The sequence below is a fragment of the Elephas maximus genome, chromosome 24 (assembly GCF_024166365.1).
Source record: "Elephas maximus indicus isolate mEleMax1 chromosome 24, mEleMax1 primary haplotype, whole genome shotgun sequence".
NCBI lineage: Eukaryota > Metazoa > Chordata > Mammalia > Proboscidea > Elephantidae > Elephas > Elephas maximus.
Window position 1 is genome coordinate 32,878,511 of NC_064842.1, and position 23,496 is coordinate 32,902,006.

Here is a 23,496-nt window from a genome sequence, read left to right on the forward strand (position 1 = left end):
CTTGGAGTCATTTGTTATGCAGCAATAGATAAGTGGTGCAGATTTGGGTATTATGGTGGGTTTTTTTGTTTTTTTTTTCCAAAACAAAGCTTAAAACGTGCTTAAAACATGTGGAAGTGGTTTGGGGATGGGCAGTAGCTAGAAGTTGGAACAGCCCTAAAGAGACTATTAGCAGAAGCCTGATGGATTTGAGGAGGCAGTTGGTGAGGGCTCAAAGAAAGAGGGGAATGTATTATTGGGGGCTGAAAGAAAGGGGACCCTTGTGTAGTGGCAGAAAGTTTGGAAATGCTGTCACCTGAGGGAATGTGGAAATAGAAAATGTGCCTATTGGACTTGATGGCCTGGCTAAGGAAACTTCCACGCTGGATGTTGAAAGTATCATCTGGCTTCTTCTCTCTACCTGTAGTATAATGCAAGAAGAAAGAGATAAGCTGAAAAATTAACTGTTAAATATAAAGGAGACAGGACTTTTCAGATTCAAAATTAAAACTATTTCTTATCTCCAGGTGCAAAGAATACTAAGATTAAGAAATGGCTTCCTGACAAAGATCAAATCCAGAGCTCTGCCAAGAAAACATGGTCAAAAGATGAGGCCAAGGGTGTAAACTATAAAATTCTTTTTAAGAGTCCAGAATAATTGAAGGAAGTCCATCACAGACCTTTCCAAGTAGTCAAACAGCCCTGTAAGAATCTTAGGAGTATTGTCTCCCAACAGCCTTACAGGGTAGGTAGAGAAGGGGCTATCTCGAAGAGATTTGTGGATATAGCTTTTGTCTGATGGAGCTGATTATATACTGATTTGATATGAAATGAAATCCAAAATATTTCTAAAAGAATTACACTGACTTGGAAAGGGAAAGAGAAAGTACAAAATGAAAAAAGGTACTTAGACCCCCAAGCTTATATGGGTGGGAAGTAGGCTGAGAAAACTACTCAGCTACAAACTCAGGCTACTTCTTACGGAATAGGAAGGATGACTCAGAGTACAGAACCAAGGGCCATGGAGAACCATTCCTGGCAGTAGGGCTGAGACCTGATGAGGGAACTGACAGCATATGCCAATAGCTGGACAATGAATAAGGAAGACAGAAGAAGAATTGATGCCTTTGAATTAGGATTTTGGCAAAGAATATTGAATATATTGTGGACTGCCAAAAGAAAGAACAAATCTGTCTTAGAAGAAGTACAGCTCCTTAGAAGCAAGGATGGCGAGGCTTTGTCTCACATACTTTGGACATGTTATCAGGAGGGATAAGTCCCTGGAGAAGGACATCATGCTTAGTAAAGGGTCAGTGAAAAAGAGGAAGACTCTCAAAGAGATGGACTGATGCAGTGGCTACAAGAATGGCTCAAGCATAACAATGATGATGAGGACGGCGCAGGACTAGGTGGTGTTTCATTCTGAAGTACATGGGGTTGCTGTGAGTTGGAACCAACTCGATGGCACCTAAAAACAACAACAGGAACCAGCAGCTGCTGTGGACCTCCCATTTCCCCTCCCACCACTTTCCCTCTTTTGAGCAGAGCATCTACAGTGGTTATCCGGTGCCTGTTCCACCAGTGGATGTTGGGTTCGTGTGGCAGAGAGCTAATGTCCTTAGTTCACAGGTCTCCAGATCATAAAAAGGAAATGTACTCCAGGAGCTGTGCTCCAGGACTCTCACCTAAGGAGCCTCCTCTGCACCTGGAGCTGAATGAGACACAGAGATCCTGGATATCAAACCTGATCCAAATGCCCTAACAGAAGAGACTTTTGAAGGGCTTTGCAAGGGGATAAGTATATTTTTCACATGCAAAGAATATAAACACATTCTTGAGGACAGAGGGCAGTCTGTGGTGGTTTTAAAAGTTGTCCACAAACTCTCTTTAACACTCTTCTCTTTAAAAAGGTGGAGTCTAATTTCCTTTCCCTTGAGTATGGGTCAGACTTAGCGGCTGGCTTCTAATGAACAGAATACAGCACTGTGAAGCTGCACGACTTCCAAGCAGACAGTCGGCATCAACCGCCAGGCATGTGAGTGAGTGAGCCTTCAGTGGCTCCCGTCCTCAGCCTTTGAGCTGCCTCAGCTGATGTCCAGAGTAGAAATGAACTGACCCCACTGAGTCCTGCCCAAACTGCAGATTCATAAGCAAAACACAGTTGTCATTGTTTTAAGTACTCAGTGTTGGGATGTTTGTTATGTGCTGCATTAGTTTCCTGTGGCTGCTATAACAAATTAGCACAAATTTCTAAAAGCCATATACCCGACAGCAGTTTCTCTAGGCTGCAAGCAAGGTGCCAACAGGGCTGTGCTCCCTCCAGAGACTCTACGAGAGAATCCGTTCCTAGCTTCTTTGAGCTGGTGGCTGCCAGCATTCCTTGACTTGAGGCCACATCATCACTCCAATCTCTGCCTCCATGGTCACATCACCTCCTCCTCTTCCGTGTGTCTAATCTCTCTCTGTCTCCCTTTTATAAAGGCACTTGTGATTACATTTACAGCCCACCCAGATAATCCAGGAACATCTCCCCATCTCAAGATCCTTAACATAATCATATCTGGAAAGACCCTTTTTCCAAACAAGATCACATTCACAAGTTCCAGGGACTAGGACATGGAAATCTTTTGGGGGCCATTTTTCCACCTACTACATGTAGCAACAGGTAATCGAAACAAGTGGTTTGAGAGAATAAGTCAAATGCAGAGAGAAAAGCGAGGGTCCTGGAAGCACTGACTCCATGACTACAGTCATCCCTAGCTTCTACATCCTTGCTGTTACTGGCCACGCCAAACATTAGGTCCTCTTTTCTGCTGGTACTAATTTAAATGGGGTTTCTGTCTTTTTAAAGGGGAGAGTCCTCATACAAAAAAAAAAAAAAATCAATAAAATATGTTAACTAAAATTTCATGTATTTACATCATTTATATTTGATCTCAACTAGCTTGTACGTTCCTTGAGTTTAGCCATCTCGTGCACATTTTTGTCTACCGTGGCATGGGATACCTGGCACTACTCAATATGTGGTTGTGCCTGTGGATGGGGCCCCATCATGGCACTGGCCTAAGAGAAGGCTCTGCTATGAACTTACTGGAAGCTTTGGACAAAGCACAAGGCCAAGGGCAGCCAGGCTCTCCAATGGCAAAGAGTGGTCAGCCCACATACTGTGTCACAGGAGTCTGCTGCTTGTTTTTTTTTTTTTTTTTTTTGTCGTTGTTGTTTTTCACTTTTCCAACAAACATCTAATGGTCAAACCAAATTATTCAAACTTGTGTAGAAACACCTGGATAGGTTTAGTGTTTAGCTCTGCCTTGAGTCTTTTATGCCCCTCCTGTGAGGGGAAAAGCAACAATTTGTGCCAAGTAGAGAGATGATTTGTGCCTGAAATGACGGTATGACTCAGTTCTGTTTAGGCTTATGCTCTGATCACAGATGCACCCCTTCCACTTCTGTTACCTATTTCTCAATCTGCAGAAAAAGGGAAACATTCCTTGAAAAGTTTTGAGAATTAAGTTGACATTTCTAAAGTCCTAGAGTCCCTGGGTGGCACAAACAGTTAAGCACTGGACTACTAGACAAAATGCTGGCAGTTCAAATCCACCCAGAGGCGCCTTGGGAGACAGGCCTAGTGATCTGCTTCTGAAAGGTCACAGCCTTGAACACCCTATGGAGCAGTTCTACTCTGCACATGGCGTCACCATGAGTTAGAATCTACTTGATGGCAAACAAAAGAAGCCCACACAGAAGAGGGTTTTGTAAACTTCCCAAGAACCGTGATCATTCTCTCTGTACAAGTGAGCTGCTAAGTCCTGTCTGAGTTCCTGGGGCCCAGTGAGGACTCCTTGAGGGAGCTTGCTCTCCTGGGATCCCAGCCAGCCTCTCACCCACTAGAAGAGAGTGGCAGGAACACAGAAAACCTCTGAGGGCAGTTTCAAAATCAATCTTCTCAAGTACTTCCTGCCCCCATTCTGCTCCATAAATCCAGACTCCACAGCATGAGGAAATCACATCGCTTACGGATTCTCAGAGGCAAATACAGACAAAAAGAGTAAGATGTTGTCCTACTTTGATGAGTAGCATCTGGGGTCTTAAAAGCTTGTGAGCGGCCATCAAAGATACTCCACTGGTCCCACTCTGTCTGGAGCAAGGGAGAATGAAGAAAACCAAAGACACAAGGGAAAGATTAGTCCAAAGGACTAAGGGACCACAACTACCACAGCCTCCACCAGACTGAGTCCAGCACAACTAGATGGCACCTGGCTACCACCACCAACTGCTCTGATAGGGATCACAATAGGGGATCTCGGACAGAGCTGGAGAAAATTGTAGAACAAAATTCTAACTCACAAAAAAAGACCAGACCTACTGGTTTGACAAGGACTGGAGAAATCCCAAGAGTATGGCCCCAGAAAACCCTTTTAACTCAGTAATGAAGTCACTCCTGAGGTTCACCCTTCAGCCAAAAAGTAGACAGGCCCATAAAACAAAACGAGACTAAACGGGCACATCAGCCCAGGGGCAAGGACGAGGAAGACAAGAGGGGACAGGAAAGCTGATAATGGGGAGCCCAAGATCAAAAAGGGAAGAGTGTTGATGTGTTGTGGGGTTGGCAACCAATGTCACAAAACAATATGCGTATTAGTTGCTTAATGGAAAACTAATTTGCTCGATAAAACTTCATCTAAAGCACAATAAAAAAATAAGACATTGTACCCACTACTAGCACAACTTCCTGCAAACACCCATTAAAAAACTGTTGCATCCCAAGCCAGCAAGGAAAAAAAAAAAAAAAAAGCAAGAATGTGTGTCCAAATTGCAGATAAGCCCATAATTAGCAAGAGGAGGTGGAGAAAAAAGATTTTTTTGGTCTGGTTTGTTTTTTTGTATTCAGCAGCGTGTTTAACCCTGGCACTGTCAGGTTTTATCATGAACAATGAACCGTGACAACACTCCCTGTGATTCTTGCAGAAACAGGTGCTATGTTCCAGGACCAGGAAGTCAAAGCACAGCTATCACATACCCCGAGAGGTACACCGACATGGAGGAGGCACAGAGACATAGCCACCAAGAGGAGACACTGAGACAATACTGGAAGAAACAAACCACTTCACTGTGCTTCTACTTCCAGAGCTCTAAAGTCTCACAAAGCCCTTGCTTCCACACCCAGACAGGAGAAGGGACTGGGGTGGCAAGGCATCACGCTGAACATGCTGCGTGCTGCAAATCAAAGGGAAGTGCGTCTGACGCAGATAAACCAGCAGGGTCTGCACACAAAGCTCAAATCTAAAGTGCCACATGGCCCACATGTACCCTCAGCACACATGACAAATGCCAGCACATAAACCTGCAAACACGAACGGGGAGGAGCTAAAAGTCACCACTGGCTAGGACGTCTGCCCTTAACGGACAGAAGCATCAATTCTCCCGTAAACAGAAAAAGAAGCTAAGACAATACAACCAAGTTAAATAAATGACATTTTGTATATATTCTCTATGTAGGATGCATTTGTTTTAATGTATAGTTCATCTCCCAATTTTTAAGTTTTACTTGAAGTAAAAGGAGACAGACAGGCAAGCACCCGCCTGAAGATAATGCTGAAAGTGTACAATTTCAGTAATACGATGCTCATTTCCTACCAGCCTTATTTTTGGATACAACAGTAGAAAGCTTCCCTTATGCTTCCCAGAGTGGGGCCTTCTCCAGGTTCCTTTCCTAGTTGTCACTGAAATGCCATTTCCCACGAATTTCCAGAATTTAGAAACTTTCTAGTGAAGGTATGTCTCCACAACTTCTACAAAGCCAGGTTTTCCACATGGAGATAGAAAATGTTCCAGGCCCTCGGGGGACCAGAGACAAAGAAGGGCGGCTAGAATACATACACGGCAGTTCCTCCCACTGCACAGCTTCACGCCTCCTTGGAAAAAACGGGTAATGGGAATTCCTCCAGCAGGGAGCAGGAATCTGCAATATGCATGGATTCCGTGGTTTGGTTTTAATGGAAGCCTCGCCATCCCAGGCCAAGGGTGCCCTGCAGCACCTCTCAGATAAACAGGCAAGAGAGCTCTGTAGACAGCCAGCAGGAATGACCCATGGTGCGAAGTGCCGGGGTGCAGGGAGGGAAGGAAGCGCATGCGCAGGGGAGCTGCAACCCGAAATCGCATGGATAGTTGCGTTCGTGTCCAGCGCTACTCTTTTTCTGTAAATACTTTTACGTGATGGCTTAGCTGGAAATGGGTCTCCAAACAGACCCCAATGCAGCCCACTTTTGAAGACAAAAAACAAAACAAACGGCTGCCAAGAACAGCATTTCTGTCCCATGGACCCCAAAATGACATACACCTCCTATTTACTCCAGCAGTCCCAACACCATGGAAAGGACCAGATCCTGTTAAATCTTGTTTTCTTCTTCCTACGCTAGATCTGAAAGGGAGTGGAAGGAAGCTGCAGACTTGCCCTGTGCTCAGTCTCATCTATAGTTCTGTGAAGAGAAGGCTTCTAGTGTTAACTTTTAGGTTCCTGGTGGCCACTCAGACTCAGCCCTGAGGGAGGGATGGGAGTGGTCCCAATGAAAGAAAAGTTGTTGGGTTTGATAATTTAGACCTCATCCACGAAGAGCAACCATGGTCAGAAAAGTCTTGCTAAAGATAGAATTCAGAAAAATAGAGGTGATGGTAATTCAGACAAAAGTGGTCTCACTATATAGTATGATTATACTTGGCCTCTGCTGTGATCATTTTCCCTTCAATGCTTCACTGGCTATTGTCCTAGAATTTTGTCCGAATGGATATTGGTTGCGACAAGGGATAAAGAAAGGAATTCGGTGCTGGCCACTTGAGAAAGAAGTTCTAAGCAAGCAGGGTAATGCCAGCATTACTTATCATAATCAGTAACTGTCATCAAAATTCTGAATTTCCAAAATTTTGCTCCTACTCGTCACAACTCCACCTTGTTCACCTCAGGAGTGTCCTCACCTCCCAAGCTCACTGCTGGGCACGAGCTAGCAGGGTGATGTGACAGACCACAAACCAAGGCAGGGACAATGAGAGTAGTAACCCTATCGAACATGGTTTCCCACACTCTTTTCTTCTCCCTCCCATGTCCTCCATTACTCCGGCCACATGACCCAGCCACATGACAGACCATGACCCCTCATTTCCCGTCTCTAGGCAGAAGTGTTTCCCTCTGTGGGCCACAGTGGTCTCCTCCTTGCACCTCAGCTGACCACAGACATAGGACAAGCACTAACGAGATGAACCCGATAATTTTGAACCTCTTGGAGAAAGACCTGAAACACATACCAAAAGTATTATTCTTTCTCTCTCAAACCCTTCTCAGCCCTATACAAGAATATATTAAAATATTAACTTTACTTCCCTAGAGAGGGTGGGATGTAATTAGAACCCTGAGATGGTTTCCCCACAAGGCATTAGCGGGTAAATTTGCCAACACTTTGATAAAACATGTAACTTTCTATTCTGTGCCAATTGTTGCTTTCACTGGAACACAAAGTCATTTTTATGAGGGAAAGGAGAAAGAAAGAGAAAAAAGCAACAAAAACCAAGGGAGACAAAGTCAGCCTTCTCATTTCTCCTGCCAAACTCACAGGCACCGGCATGCCCCTGCCCGAGACAGAGCATGTTACGCAGCTGCTCCGAGCAGAGGAAAGGGGAAGTTCACACGGACTTTAAAATCTGAGCGTAAAGAAAAATCTCAACAATTCTTAATTTTTTAAATATAACCCTGGGTAAACTAGATGGGAAAGGAAGTATCACTCAAATCCCATTTCAGTAAATCTCATTACAATAAATTCTCCACCTCAAACCTTAACCAAACTTCCCTAATAACTTAACAATCAATTTACAAAAGTTTACTGATCACCTACTATGTGTCAGTCCACGCACTGGGCCCTGCAGTAAGTGATCCATTTCAGACAAAGAAAAAAAACCCACTGCCGTTGAGTCAATTTTGATTCATAGCAACCCTATAGGACAGAAGGGAACCGCCCCATAGGATTTTCAAGGAGCATCTGGTGGATTCAAATTACTGACCTTTTGATTAGCAGCTGTAGCTTGCTGTAGCTCTTAACCACTGCACTGCCAGGGCTCCTTTCAGACAATAGCCAATTTCAAATTTCAAAATTTCAAGACAACCAAAATTTAGATGGTGGCTAGTGATAACAGTGGCTTTTCCATTTCCGTTCCTTCTAGAAAATGCTCTTCCAGTCACTTATCACTCATCCTTCAAGGTCCATCTAAACCACCACCTCTTCCACAGGTCTTTGATCCCTCACCCACCACAACACCTAGCAGAAATAATTTCTCCCCTTTTGGAACTCCTTTTGTCTTTATTTTGGAAACCCTGGTGGCGTAGTGGTTAAATGCTACGGCTGCTAACCAAAGGGTCGGCAGTTCGAATCCACCAGGCACTCCTCGGAAATTCCATGGGGCAGTTCTACTCTGTCCTATAGGGTCGCTATGAGTCGGAATCGACTCGATGGCACTGGGGTTTGGTTTTGTCTTTATTTTAAGGTACATATTATTTACGGCTTGTATCATCGTTCTGTGTAACTGCACTATCTCCGCTCCTGGATTATAAAAATTCCTTGAGATAAGAGTCTGAGGACAGTATTTGGTGTCTTTTTTAAAACCCTGCATATAGTCTGGTGCCTCAGATTCCATCACTGCTGAAAATCTGGTTCCCGGAGAAGCAGCTTGAGTTTGTTAGAAACGTTGAGTCTCTGGCCCAACCCCAGACCTACTGAAACAGCAGCTGCATTTTCACCAGATATCCAAGTGATTCATGCGTACATTAGTTTGAGAAGTGCTGCTATATACAGTGGGTTCACAATAGATATTTTTTACCTCAGCCAATGTCTACCAGGGCCTTCACCCTCACTCACTCCCATCCTGTATGTTGCAGATGAGCTGAGAAGTTACCACAACCTGCAGCTGGCAAGAATGCCTTCTCCTTGTTCTTACCCTAGCTTGCCTTCATAGCCTCTTTGCATTTAAAAAAAAAAAAAATTTTTGTGGAAAAAAAAAAAAGTTGCCATCGAGTTGATTCTGACTCGCAGAGACCCCATGTGTGTCAGAGTAGAGCTGTGCTCCATAGGGTTTTCGGTGGCTGATTTGTCAGGAGATTGCCAGGCCTTTCTTCTGAGGCACTCCCTGGCTGGATTCAAACCTCCAAACTTGCAGTTAGCAGCTGAGCTATTAACCATTTGCACCATCCTGTGATTCCTCAGTCACTAAGTCACTCATTAATTCCCTCACAAAACATTTACTTAGTGCCTACCTTGTGCCAGAAACCTTATATGCACATGTCACAAGAACGATTAACGCTCAACACACTGAACCAGGTTTGCAGAGTTTTCAGAGTTGAAATAGAATGAGTTATTGTTAGCTGCCATTGAGTCGGTTCCTACTCATAACAACCTCATGCACAACAGAGTGAAACCTTGTCTGATCCTGCGCCATCCTCACAATCATTGCGAAGTTTGAGCCACTGTGTCAATCCATCTTGTTCAGGGTCTTCCTCTTTTTCACTGACCCTCTATTTTACCAAGCACGATGTCCTTCTCCAGGCATTAGTCCCTCCTGATAACATGTCCAAAGTACATGAGATGAAGTCACACCGTCCTTGCTTCTAAGGAGCATTCTGGCTGTGCTTCTTCCAAGACAGGCTTGTTCCTTCTTCTGACAGACCATGGTATATTCGGTGTTCTTTGCCAACACCGTAATTCAAAGGCACCAGTTCTTCTTCAGACTTCTTTATTCATTGTCCAGCTTTTGTATGCATCTGAGATGGCTGCAAATACCAGGGCTTGGGTCAGACACACCTTATTCCTCAAAGCGACCTCTGCTTTTTAACACTTTAAGGAGGTCTTTTGTAGCCGATTTGCCCAAAGCAATACGTCGTTTGATTTCTTAACTGCTGCTTCCATGGGCACTGATTGTGGACCAAGTACAATAAAATGTTTCACAACTCTTTAATATTTTCTCTATTTTTCATGATGCTTTTTGGTGCAATTGTGAGGATTTTTTTTTTTTTCTTTATGTTGAGGTGTAACCCATACTGAAGGCTATATCCTTTGATCTTCATCAAACAGAATGACAGTAGTACGTAAGTCAGTGTGTTAAGTGCCCACTAGGGAGTTTTTTTAGGGAGCTTAGCCACTTTTTAAATTCTTCCTGGATTGAGAAGGACTTCGCCTCACCCCCGGGCTGGTTGCTGCACCAGAAGTCTGGGTGCCCATGGATTAAAGCCATAGACCAGTGCTTCTCAAACCTCAACATGCATCAGCATCACTCAGAAGGCTTGTTAAAACATAGAACTGCAGGCCTACTCCCAAAACTTCTGATTCAGTAGGCAGTAACATACAAACACAAGGGGAAAAAATACAAAAATGCTAACTAAAGGTGTCTTCATTTCAGCTTCCTTGAGGAGGCATTTTTTTTTTAATAATTTTTATTGTGCTTTAAGTGAAAGTTTACAAATCAAGTCAGTCTCTCACACAAAAACCCATCACACACTCCCAATTACTCTCCCCCAGCCTGCTCTCTCCCTCCACTCTCTCTTTTCGTGTCCATTTTGCCAGCTTCTAAGCCCCTCCAGCCTCTCATCTCCCCTCCAGGCAGGACATGCCAACATAGTCTCAAGTGTCCACCTGATCCAAGAAGCTCATTCCTCACCAGCATCCCTCTCCAACCCATTGTCCAGTCCAATCCATGTCCGAAAAGTTGGCTTCGGGAATGGTTCCTGTCCTGGGCCAACAGAAGGTCTGGGGGCCATGACCACTGGGGTCCTTCTAGTCTCAGTCAGACCATTAAGTCTGGTCTTATGAGAATTTGGGGTCTGGATCCCACTGCTCTCCTGCTCCCTCAGGGATTCTCTGTTGTGTTCCCTGTCAGGACAGTCATCGGTTGTAGCCGGGCACCATCTAGTTCTTCTGGTCTCAGGATGGTTCATGTGGCCCTTTCTGTCTCCTAATCACCTTGTGTCTTTGGTGTTCTTTATTCTCTTTTGATCCAGGTGGGTTGAGACCAATTGATGCATCTCAGATGGCTGCTTGCTAGCATTTAAGACCCCAGACACCACTCTTCAAAGTGGGATGCAGAGTGTTTTCTTAATAGATTTTATTATGCCAATTGACTTAGATGTCCCCTGAAACCATGGTCCCCAGACCCCTGCCCCTGCTACGCTGGCCTTCGAAGCATCCAGTTTATTCAGGAAACTTCTTTGCGTTTGGTTTAGTCCAGTTGTGCTGACCTCCCCTGTATTGTGTGCTCTCTTTCCCTTCACCTAAAGTAGTTCTTATCTACTATCTAATTAGTGAATACCCCTCTCCTCCCTCCCCCCTCCCCCCTCGTAACCACAAAAGAATGTTTTCTTCTCATTTTAAGCTATTTCTCAAGTTCTTGTAATAGTGGTCTTATACAATATTTGTCCTTTTGCAACTGACTAATTTCACTCAGCATAATGCCTTCCAGGTTCCTCCACGTTATGAAATGTTTCACAGATTCCTCACTGTTCTTTATCGATGGTAGTATTCCACTGTGTGAATATACCATAATTTATTTATCCATTCATCCGTTGATGGGCACCTTGGTTGCTCCCATGTTTTTGCTATTGTAAACAGTGCTGCAATAAACATGGGTGTGCATGTATCTGTTCGTGTAAAGGCTCTTATTTCTCTAGGATATATTCCGAGGAGAGGGATTGCTGGATCGTATGGTAGTTCTGTTTCTAACTTTTTAAGGAAGCGCCAAATCGATTTCCAAAGTGGTTGTACCATTTTACATTCCCACCAGCAGTGTAGAAGTGTTCCAATCTCTCCACAGCCAAGGAGGCATATTTTATCTTACCCCGTTCCCTTAGGTGTTCAGGGATGTTTGGAGAAAAGATGAAAGAAGTAAAGTCTGTGTTTAATGAAGCCCGTTGAGAGAACAAAGTCCAGAAAGGTCACTAGGTCTTCCACAGAAAAAAAGGGCCTTGTTTCCCACCTGTGTCTATGACTATAGCAAAGCCAGGTCTTCGATCGTTAAAGGTGGAGGGACCATGACTTGACCCATGTCAGAGAAAACAAATCTGTGAAATAGTACAGAGCTTCAAAACTCCCTTTAATTGTCTTTCACAGACGAAAGTCAGGGGGTGAACCCCGGTTCAAGAAATAGCTCATTTACAGTCTGTCGACAGCTGTGACCTGGCTGCAACAACCAACACAGGAACTGGGGGGATAATTTTCCTTGCCTCAGACTTGCCTCCTGTCTCTACACACAGCCATCCTCCAGCTAGCATCATTATGAAATCAAGACAGCCTGGGGGAAGAGTGTGGGAGAGTTTAAAGAGTACCACCTTCTTCCTCAAATTCCTCTTCCTTCCTCCCACTCCCCCTGTCATGTTCTAAACCCAACCTGAATGGTATCTATAATGAGAACACTAGACAGCATTAAAAAAAAAAAAAAAAAAAATCCATGGCTGTTGAGTCAATTCTGACTCATAGCGACTCTATAAAAAAAAATCAAAAACCAAACCTAGTGCCATCGAGTAGATTCTGACTCATAGCAACCCTATAGGACTGAGTAGAATTGCCCCGTAGAGTTTCCAAGGAGCACCTGGCAGATCTGAACTGCCAACCCTTTGGTTAGCTGCCGTAGCACTTACCTACTACGCCACTAGGGTTTCCTACAGGATAGAGTAAAACTGCCCCATAGGGTTTCCAAGGAGCACTTGGTGGATTTGAACTGCTGGCCTTTTGGTTAGCAGCCAAACCCTTAACCACTACACCACCAGGCGCATATCTTAGAATAGGATTTTCAGCCTGCTTTTGGAGATGGCTCACCTGTTTCCTATAGTGCTTCAATTCCAATGGTCTGTAATATACTCACTGGGAATGCCAGAATATAGGTGAATAAGGTTGACGGCCCATGCCTCACAGGTAACCGACTTGCAGAAAAAACTTTACCTTAAATCTACAATCTATTTCCCGACCAATACTGGGTATGCTAAACTTGGTTATCACCTGGAGAATCTGTCAAGATCATCAATGGCTAGGGGAACCTGGAAGTCATTTTAAGCCCTCTCTTCTCTTCACCCAGTAGATTTGGGTAAGAAATCTTGCAGTCATCATCCAAAGTCCTTAATTCAGATTTTTCCCAGGCCAACCATAACTGCAATCCCCACCTCCCTCTGATTCCACCTGTCCTGTATCCATTCAGCCACCATGTCAGCCCTCATACACTTCTGGCCCCCAACTCCTATTCTGGTGCCTCATTTTAATATTTTTGCTTTCCTCTGACCATCTCCTCTATCTTCTGATCTCATGTGGTAACTTCTCCTTTCTATCTTGGAAATTCTGGGCCAACTTCCAGGGAATTTGATGTATCTGACCCCTTTGGCACAGCCTAGCATCTCTTGAACTTGTTCCATTTCCTAACACTGGTCCTAGAGAGTAGGAAGTCAGAAAGCCCCCTGAAGGATTCAGTTTATAAGCATTATAGGGAAGATGCCATGTCCCCCTTACTTTCCTATTACTTGTCACATTGTCTAGCATATAATAAGTGTTCAACAAATACTTTTGATGAATGGGTGAATTATGGCAGGTAGATAACAAGTTTATATAAGTTTTATTGTGCAGCATTCCAAGTGTTTCTGGACAATCGATAGTTATAACCCAAAGGATGAATGTTTGTAAAGTGCTTTGAAATCCACAAAATAAATTGCTGTAAAATAGGCAGCTGTTACTGAGTGGAGACCACCAGAGAAGCAGGCCACACAATTTATGAGTAAGGTGGGAAAGAGAAATGGGTCATTATGGAAAATAGAAGAAATAATAAATGAAAAAAATTAAAACTCACCTTTATCATAATCATCATCCTCAACTGCTTTGTCTTGAAGTTTCTGAAGCTTTAATCTTAAGGATTTTATCTATGTTGATTTGAGAAGGAAAAATGAAAACCAAATTACAATAGCATTCAAGCACACTTATTTTGCTAAAGCTAAGGAGAGTTAGAAACTATTTCAAAACAGAACTTCATTCTTCTTGAAAAAAAAAAAAAATGTACATTTTTTCCAGTACCAGATACATCAAGTTCTCAAAAAAAAAAAAAAAAGGTTAGGTAAAGAAAATGTACAATTTGAGCATAAAATCCCCAGAAAGAATCCGAATGTTATTTTAAACAAAAGCATCATACTATGCCCTTATCTGCATGAAGAAATGCATAATGAGAAAGAATACAAACTTCCTGACCAAATGGTCTCTGTTCTAAAAATCACATTCGAGTCATGAAGGTAAACACACCAAAGCTGCAAGAGAAACCAGAAGAAGAACAGCATGAACTTAAACTCAGCTGGCCGTTCTGAAGCCTCGGTGGGAATGACTGGGCAGACTTCACAAACCCTTTCCAAAAAGTCCTAAGGTTTGTATATTTTCCATTATAAAAAAGGGTATTTGTCTTATTTAACCTGCACGTAGAGTCAATGATCCAATCGCTTGTCTGAGTATTACCAATATGTTCATCTGTAATTATTTTTCTTTTTAACAGGAGGCCCCAGGACTTCCTGAAGATGGATTCTTGGCCTGGTTATCAACAAATGGATTTGGGCTTGCTCCCTGAAAAACACCTTCCCTCCCATTCTGTGCCTGGCTTACACCTACTCTTCCTTCAACACTTAGCTCAGGTGTCACCTCCTCCAGTCTGTGTTAAATATCCTGTCTCTATACTGCCATTGTGTCCTGTACTTGCTTCTATTCATGTGATTCATTCAATAAATATTTATTCAGTGCCTCTTATATGTCAGGTACTGTTTGAGGTGCTGAGGGTACAGCACGAAATTCTTTTTCTCCTAGGCTTACATTCTAGTGTGGCAATACAAAAAACAAACGTAATAAATATGTTTTATGGTGTATTAGAAGGTGATTAGTGCTATGAAAAAAGAAAAAAATAGAACAGGGTAAGGGGGATCAGGAATGCTAGAAAAGGGTGGGTGTTGCAATTTTAAATAAGATCTCACTGAGAAGGTAATGTTTGAGCAAAGATTTAAAACTGGTAAAGGAGTCAACCATGAGGCTGTCTGGGAGAAAACATTCAAACAGAGGGAAGAGCCCATGCAAAGGCTCTGGCATTGCAAAATAATAGCAAGAAGGCCACTGTGGCTGGAGTGGTTGATTGAGGGAGAAATCACAGAAGATGAAGTGAGGGAGGTAATGGGGAATACATCATGAAGACCATTTAAAAGTCCTGTTGTTCTGAGGGCCATACAGAGCCATTGGGGGGTTGGAGCAATAGAATGTCATGATCTGATTTATGTTTTAACAGTTTCATTCAGGCTGTTGTATTGAGAATAGACTGTGAGGGGGCAAGAATGGAAGCAGGCAGGTCAGTTAGGCGGTGATGGAAATAGTCCAGGAAGGAGATAATGGTAGCTTGGATTGTAGCGGTAGCAGTAAAGATGGGGAGAAGTAGTTCGACTCTGGATATATTCAGAAGATGGTTGGTTGAAGATACAACCAACAGAATTTGCTAATAAATCATATGTGGGGTGTGAGGGTAAGAGTAGTCAAGGATAATACCAAGGTTTTTGGTCTGAACCACTGGAAGAATGGAGTTACACGTAATTATCACCCCATGTTATGTCTACCTTTTTGTTTTCTTTCATCTGTTTACTCCATTCAACCTTGAGCATCTCAAGGTCAAGAACTATTTTATACCTGTGTAGTAGAAAATGCTAGCGTGCACCCTTGTTTGGTCTCTACTCTTCCTGGGCTTGTTTTTTTAGTAGAAAATGCTAGCGTGCACCCTTGTTTGGTCTCTACTCTTTCTGGGCTTGTAGAAGGATTACACATCCTTTCTCCCCTTGTTCTGGTTAATGGGATATGAGTAGAAGTGATATGGGTCACTTCTGGGCTGAAGCATTTAATTGTTCTTATAAGATCCTCCAGTGTTCTCCTCCCCTGTCTCAATCACTGAGTGACCAATATGTCCAGATGGCACAGGCTGGGTTCCTGAGCAACTCTGTGGAGCAGAGTCCCCAGCAATCTAGTGGAACTTGAAACATAAACAAGAAATGCAACTTGATATTTTGTTGCTATTTGTTACTAGATTATCCTAACACAATCTCCAAAGCCTATCACAAGGCGTAGTACTAGCAGTAAATTCTTTCTGAATGGTAATCATGTTAACCCCTTTGTCTTTGAATTATTCCATATTCCAACTGTGAATTTTACCAGTAACTTAGTCCTATACATTAGCGATAGCAGAAAGCCTATTTAAGTGATTTCATTGCCATTTGAAGCTACAGCATTACCATCACCACGTTCAAATTGTGATAATATTAAACACTTAATAGAGCTAAATGAAGCAAAAGAGCTACAGAAAAGGTCAAAGAAAAATTCCTTTAGAGCCAATGCTCACCCCACCCTTCTCCCCCCTCCACTTTTCCTTGTAAGGCCCTTAATTGACTACCCTGGGGCATGTCTGAATGTCCATCTTTGCTGGAAGCACAAGCTCAGATGGGCATTTTCTATCCAATGACAGGCAATGTCTTTCCTTCTTCTCCAGCTTCCACAACCTGAGGTGGGCCCTCCCCACTTCCCTCATCTCCACACCTAGTTAGCATTTCCTTTTATCTCAGACTTCTCACCCCGACCCAACCCCTGGCACTGTCCCTAAGTAGTTACTTGTAAAATACACATATTGTAAAACGAGTTGAATATGTAAAAGCATAAAATACACAAATCATAAAAGGAGATAAATACTAAATTCCTGAGATTTGCATTTCTATTTAAGTAGCAGGCAAAGGAGGTTAAGAAATTAGAATACAATCTTTAAAAGGCCACAGAACAGCAGAATCCCAGTCTTTGGAAGGACGCTTTTGAAGGGCTCCTCCTCACCCTTACAGGCCTCACTAGTAGCCCTGATAAGCAGCCTGAGGCCTCTGTGTGGACACGGTGGAAAATCAGGACAGCCCCACACAGCCTGCCCCTTCACGGACTCAGCTGTCAGGAGTTTCCTTCTCATATTGGAACAAATTCTGTCTTCCTACCGTTCTTTCTGTCACTTGCACTACACTGAATACAGTGCATTCCTCTTCCACAGGACAGACATTCCAATAATTGAAGCCTGTGATCATGTTTTCTCTTGTTCAGATGGTCCATTATCATAGACAAAGATACTTAAACTCCAGATAAACTGTCTAGAACCTAACATTTGAGACAAAATACAAGTTTAATGTGAACTGTGGGAAAAAACCAGAAAACCAAACCCACTGCCATCAATTTCAACCCACAGTGACCCTATATGTCAGAGTAGAACTGCCCTATAGAGTTTTCAAGGCTCTAAGTCTTTACGGAAGCAGACTGCCACATCTTTCTCCCTAGGAGCACCTGGTAGGTTTGAACTGCTGACCTTTCCATTAGCAGCCAAATGCTTAACCATCAGGGCTCCTTCTGTGGGGAGAGGGCAGAACTTATTTTTCTTTTACTTACACTCTCTTAATCTGAGTTATTTATCTAATGATAATACTGGGGATATTCTGGGTACTCACTTTGTGCCAGACACTGAAGCCCATTATGTCCATTAATACGTTTAATCCTCACAACAATCTAATGAGGTAGGAACTGTTGCTGTCTCCATTTTTTTTTTTAATGAGGAACAAGAGGCACAGAAGGATGAAGCAAATGTCCTAACAGCACACAGCTGGGCAGGGAACTCAAGCTACCATCCAGGTGGTCACACTGGCCCCAGCCTCAGGGCTCTGTGGGATGGCACACGCCGCCCGCGGTGCCTGTGTGGCAGGACTGACAGCTAGAACTCTGGGAGGTGGGAAATGCGTGCACAGTCATATACCAACCACACAAACCCCACACCAGCAGCAACCCTGCCCCTCTTCCTGCAGGTTGAAAGGGCTCCTTTAACCCCCGAGAGTAACTTCCTAGTGGTCTATAACCAATTATCCATTTTTAAAAGCAAGCTGCATTTGAACAAATAAGGGGTAAGGAAGGGATTCAGGGTTGGCTCTGTTTCTTTTTCAAACCAAATGTAAATGAAATCCAAAAGGTGAGTCAAGATGGCTTTCCATAACCACAGCCCCCGGAAATATCAGAGAGCTGGCACGGTGAATTCCTGGCACTTCTGGGCCCCAAAGATGCCTGTCTGCTCAGGCTTTGTTCTCAGAAATGATGGGACCTACTCTGGTAAGAGGAATTGAGAGAAAGGAAGAAACAATTGGCAGAAGGACTGCCAAAGCAAGTCTCTGTTTTGTGAGGTTACTCAGGAGGGAGAGAAGCTAGTAATTAGAACAGAACTCTAACCTTCGCCTGACTTGAGCCAAAACTCAGATTTCTGAGATGGAGAAATGAAGGTATGTTGCCAAGATTTTTCTTTTAAAGGGCTCTGAAATCAAGTGTCGAAAACTGACACTTAGAGTTGGAAAAATATAATCACACAAACCTCCACTCAGTGCTGTTTGTCCTTTGTGTGTCTAGGGCTCAGGTTCTCTTCTTACCACTTGTGCACTCAACCCCAAAATCTGCCAACTACAGGTCTGTGGCCCATCTTAACAAGGTTCATTTTTTCACTAAAAGAATTATTAATCAAGTACCTGCTGAGGGCCAGGAAGTACACTAGGCACCAGGATCCAAAAATGACAAAGAGGGGATTCCTACAATTATGGGGCTATGGGACCCACAAATCTTTATGAAATGTGATGAGTATTATAATAGGGCACGTCCAAAGGGCTATGGGAACAAAATGGAAGGAGGGACGCATTTGGTCTAGAAACCAAAAATAAATAAATAAATAACCTGTTTCCATCGAGTCGATTGCAACTCATAGTAACCCCATAGGACAGAGTAGAACTGCCCCATAGGGTTTCCAAGGCTGTAAATCTTTATGGAAGTTGGCTACCGCATCTGTCTCCTACGGAGCGGCTGGTGAGTTTGAACTGCTGACCTTTCTGTTAACAGCTGAGCATTTAATTACTGTGCCACCAAGGCTCCTTATTTGGTCTAGAGGGGGTGGGAAATATCTCGTGAGAAAACGGCATTGTAGCTACACCAACAGGGATGAGGAGGAATAACCAGGTAGAAGTATGGTAAGGTCACTGCAGGCTGGGGAAAGACATGCACAAAGGCCCTGGGGCTTGGGCCTTTCTTCCCCTGGCTTCTACAGAAACTGGCATGCAGCCCCAGAGGGTTGGAGCAGGCAGGAGAGAAGGTGCTACAGGCAGGCTGGGGGCAGATTGAGAAAGGTCTTGGTTGTCAGATGTTGTGCTGGATGGAGCAGCAACGAGCCACCAAAGCATTTAAGCCAAGGGATGACACTATCTAACCTGTGTTTCAGGAAGATAACGCTGCTGGCCACCTGGGAGGTGAATTGGAGAGGAGAGAAACTGGAGGAAGGTGAATGTGCCAAGAATCTCTTGCAAAACCCAGGTGAAAGATAAGGAGGACTTGAACTAGGGCAGACAGTGGGGCACATTAGCAGCAGAACCGAAAGGACTGAGAAGCTGATGAGATGCAGGGAGGAGGGGAGGGAGCAGTGTTGAAGATGACTGGGGCTTCTGGCCAGAGGAACTGGATGGATTCTATGAAAGTCAAATCAGCAAATATTTATCAAGAATGAGGCATTCTAGTACATGGAAAGATAATGAGATCAAGTTTGCACATGTTTAATGCAAGGATTTCACACATCTTACTCTCTACCCTGGCTTCATTCTCCCCCTGAGTGATAAATCAGATGGCCAGACTGAGGTCCTGAAGGCTGGAACAGGGCACGTAGGGAGGGGCAAAGAATATCAGGTCACAGGTAAAGAATGGAAAGTGAATGAGATGGGATTTCCGGAAATTAACATAAACTTTCACATTTTCAGATACTTCTACTAAATACTTGATAAGTGGGTATTCTACTTTCCTGCCCAACATGTCCACTTACACCTATATGTGCGTGCACACACACACATATACACACTCACACACACATACAAGCAGCATACACACATCACACATACACATAGTTCACACACCTCACACATAGCACAGACATACACCACAGATTACACACCAAACATACCACACACACATACAAGTAACCACACAGCACACACACATACACAAACCACACTCACACTTACACACACTCCACATACACACACATACAAATGTACACACACATTACACATATGCACACCACATATATAGCACACACAAAACTCACACATATACATACATACACTCACACAGATCCCACACACACACATACATAGCACATACAATTCACACACACAGATAGAGACATACATGCACACACACACAGAGCACACACACAACTCACACATACATGCACACACACTCCCGGAGTAAAATGCTATCTTTCAATAGGATATGCCCCACAGCCCAACAGGTGACCCACAAAGTCTTTCTACCTGGGTTATTGTGGGAACTTTTTAGTTTGGAACCACCTTGCCTACTCCCAGCTCCTCTGACCTCTCAGACAACTGGGTGGAAAACAACACTATAATGCCAGAGCTTATATTTATACAGTTCTTTCTAACTTCCAAAGCACCTACATGCTCATTTGAGCCTCAGAACAACCCTATGAGGTATCGTTATCTCCATTTTCTAAATAAGGAAACTGAGGGTCAGAGAGGACACCAAGCATCCTGACTCTATCTGAAGGACTTCCGCAGCAACAAGAGGGAATACCGAGGAGAGTATAGACAAAGGTTAGAGTGTTCCCCAATGCAGGGCATCCTTATTTCATATCCAGCCCTGGTGGGGCAGTGGTAAAGCATTTGGCTACTAACTGAAAGGTTGGCGGTTCAAATCCACCAGCCACTCCTTGGAAACCCTATGAAGTAGTTCTACTCCGTCCTATAGGGTCTCTATAAATCAGAATCGACTCGACGGCAAGGGGTTTGGTTTTTTTCGTTTACCCTCTTCCAAACATCAGCCAGCTCAGTCTCCCCTGCACCCAGCACCCAGCCCCCAATTCCCTGTTCCAAAGCAGATCTAAGTGGAGCTGACCATGTATCACCTAGGCCAGGGACTGCAGAGGGGCCTACAGCCTAACAGAAAAAACCTGAGCATCTAAGTGACCAAGAGCATAAAATGAAAACAGATCTGTGCTCAAACTAAGAGAGAAGAAACGGAAGCACAGGACCATTTTTTCTGCAGCTGGCCACAAAAGGAGCTGCTCAGCTTCCAGGAGGGAAGTCAGGCCACCTCAGCACCCCGTCATTTCCTGCCCTTTGCCCAGTTCCTGGTCTGAATTTCTGACAGACCTGGGGCCCCAGAGGCCAAGGGGACACTGACCTTGAGTTGCTTCCTGTGGCTCCGCAGGCAGTCGTGCAGGACAGGCTCATACTTCCTGAGCAGGGTGTCCCAGCTGTAAGCATGCCCCAAGATGCTGCCCTCGGAACGAGAGGGGCCAGCCACAAAGGAGGCCAAGGAACAAGACAGGGCAGAGTCCCCGTCCAGCGAGGCAAGGGTCTCCCTCCCTGGCCTGGAGTTGCTCCCTGTGGCCCAGGCACAGTCCTCCAGGCCCTGAGTAGCTTTGGGATGCAGCGGCTGGGAGAGAAGCCCCGGGTCCTCCTCAGGCCTGTCCGTTCTGGTAGCTTTCGTGCTCACCTCCGTGGGGCTCTGGTGAGGATACTCGGCCTCCCTGGGTGGCAGGCAGCCTTCTGCTTCCCCGCGTTCCCCCGCAGAGCCGAGGGAGAGCCTGATGAAGCTGAAGCTCGAGATAAAGGCATCAGGACAGACAAGAGGGGCTGAGGAGGCTGGGGAGCCACTTCCCTGGCTACAGCTGTTGCTGTCCCCCTGTGGCCGGGTGCCCCTTGCTCCTTCATCACAGGCCTTCTCATGGGCCAGGCCCGGGACCTCAGGACTGTCCATGGGTGAAAACTCTTGCTGGCACCCCATGTGCCCAGGGCTATAGGGCCTGATAAGCCTGTCAGGCAGAGTGGGGCCTGCTCTGGACTGAATCCCAAAACACCAGGAGGATCCCCTCCCAGGGCTCAGAGCTAGACCTGTGTGGCCCCCTGAAGACACGGTCAGGCTCCCCAGGGAGAGGCCTCGCCCCTGGCTTGAGTCGAGGCTGTGGAGCCTGGCCCTGGACCCAGAGTGGAGGTGCTCCTCATTGCACACTGCGCCCTGGGCATGGAGCGGTGTGCCCACTGCAGGGGTGAGAAATCCAATCTGAGGCCCGGCTGCAGCTCTCATGTAGCCTGGCCTCCTTGCCAGCCGCTTCTTCAGAAAAGACACTGCAGGTGGAACGGAATTCTGGCTGCCTAGGAAAATAGAGAAAAGGGCACAGTGAACACTCACACCTCACTGGCTTGGCTGGACTGCATTTGGAGGACATCTCTAAGTCAGGAGGTCAGGGGCTTCAGCATGTCCATCAGCTCGGTGACCATGGGGACACCCAGTATGACAATTCTGATGAGCCCTGTGCTTGCCCAAACAGGTAGAAATAAACACAGCATCTCGGCACTTCCATTTAGCAGAGCAGCTGGCCACACTGAGTTATGCCAACACTTCAGCCACAACCTCTACCTCAGCTGCCCCTCCCAAGCCCACCAACATTCTGTCCTTTGCCTTTTCCTGCTTGTCAGCCCTTTCGTCCCAGAGGGAGCCAGGAAAACACATTCTTTTGAGACCGGAAAGCCAGTGTGCTCCTCAATCGTAGCTACTCCTTGAGCAATCCGGGAGTTTGAATTACCCAAGCTGCCCACGTCCCTGAGTGCCTGACTCATTCTGTGGACCCCAAAGAACTGGTGGGGGCTGTGATCACAGCTCCACAGTTTCTGCCTGTGGATTCATCTCACAGTCGATTAAGGGGCCCCTGCCTGACATGTTCTCCAAACCACTGGCTGAGCTACACCCCTGGCTATGGAATAGAAGTAGGAACAATGGCAAATGGTGACACCTTACAGAGGCAATGAGGTGCAGCTGAGAGCACAGAGCTGGCACCACATTGCCTGGTTCAAACCCTGGCTGTGCCAGTTGCTAGCTGTGTGACCTTCAGCAAGTTACTTAACCTCTCTGTGCCTTAGTTTCTGTATCAGCAAGATGGAACTATGGGCAGTGCCTCTTTCACAGATGGTTGTGAGAATTAAAGTAAATAAGTTACTATGCATAGACAGCATAGAACAGTGCCTGGCACTTATAATAAATGTTATAAAGTGTGACTTATTATTTTTATATTACAGAGTGCCTTACTATTCATAAAGCATTTTCCCTATATTAATTTTATTTCCTCTGGATCAAAACCATATGAATCAACCAGATCAGGAATTAAAACTAGTATAGTTAAAGAAACTGAGGCTCAGAAAAGTTGACTTCCCAGAAACCCCCACAAGCAGCGGAGCCAAAACCAATGCCAAAGTCTCCTGACTCAACTAGTCTGCACAGTGCTCTTACTGCAGGGCCCTGCTGAGTCACAAACATGATGGAAGGTATAAAAGTAAGATAGGAAGCACTGAACACAGCTGTGGTTATACCACAGCCTTTGACAAGACAT

At 44.7% G+C, this 23,496-nt stretch overlaps 1 protein-coding gene across 3 annotated transcripts in view; it reads right to left on the minus strand.

Annotated features, from left to right (window-relative positions):
• DISC1 (DISC1 scaffold protein) overlaps positions 1-23,496 on the minus strand; it is a 417,270-nt gene that overhangs the window by 327,857 nt on the left and 65,917 nt on the right. For all 3 annotated transcript variants that reach the window (XM_049868319.1, XM_049868320.1, XM_049868321.1), the window contains exons 2-3: positions 21,291-22,264; positions 13,837-13,906 (exon numbers count right to left, since the gene is read on the minus strand). In XM_049868319.1, the coding sequence (XP_049724276.1) occupies positions 13,837-13,906; positions 21,291-22,264 (1,044 nt within the window). The remainder of the gene's footprint in view (positions 1-13,836; positions 13,907-21,290; positions 22,265-23,496) is intronic.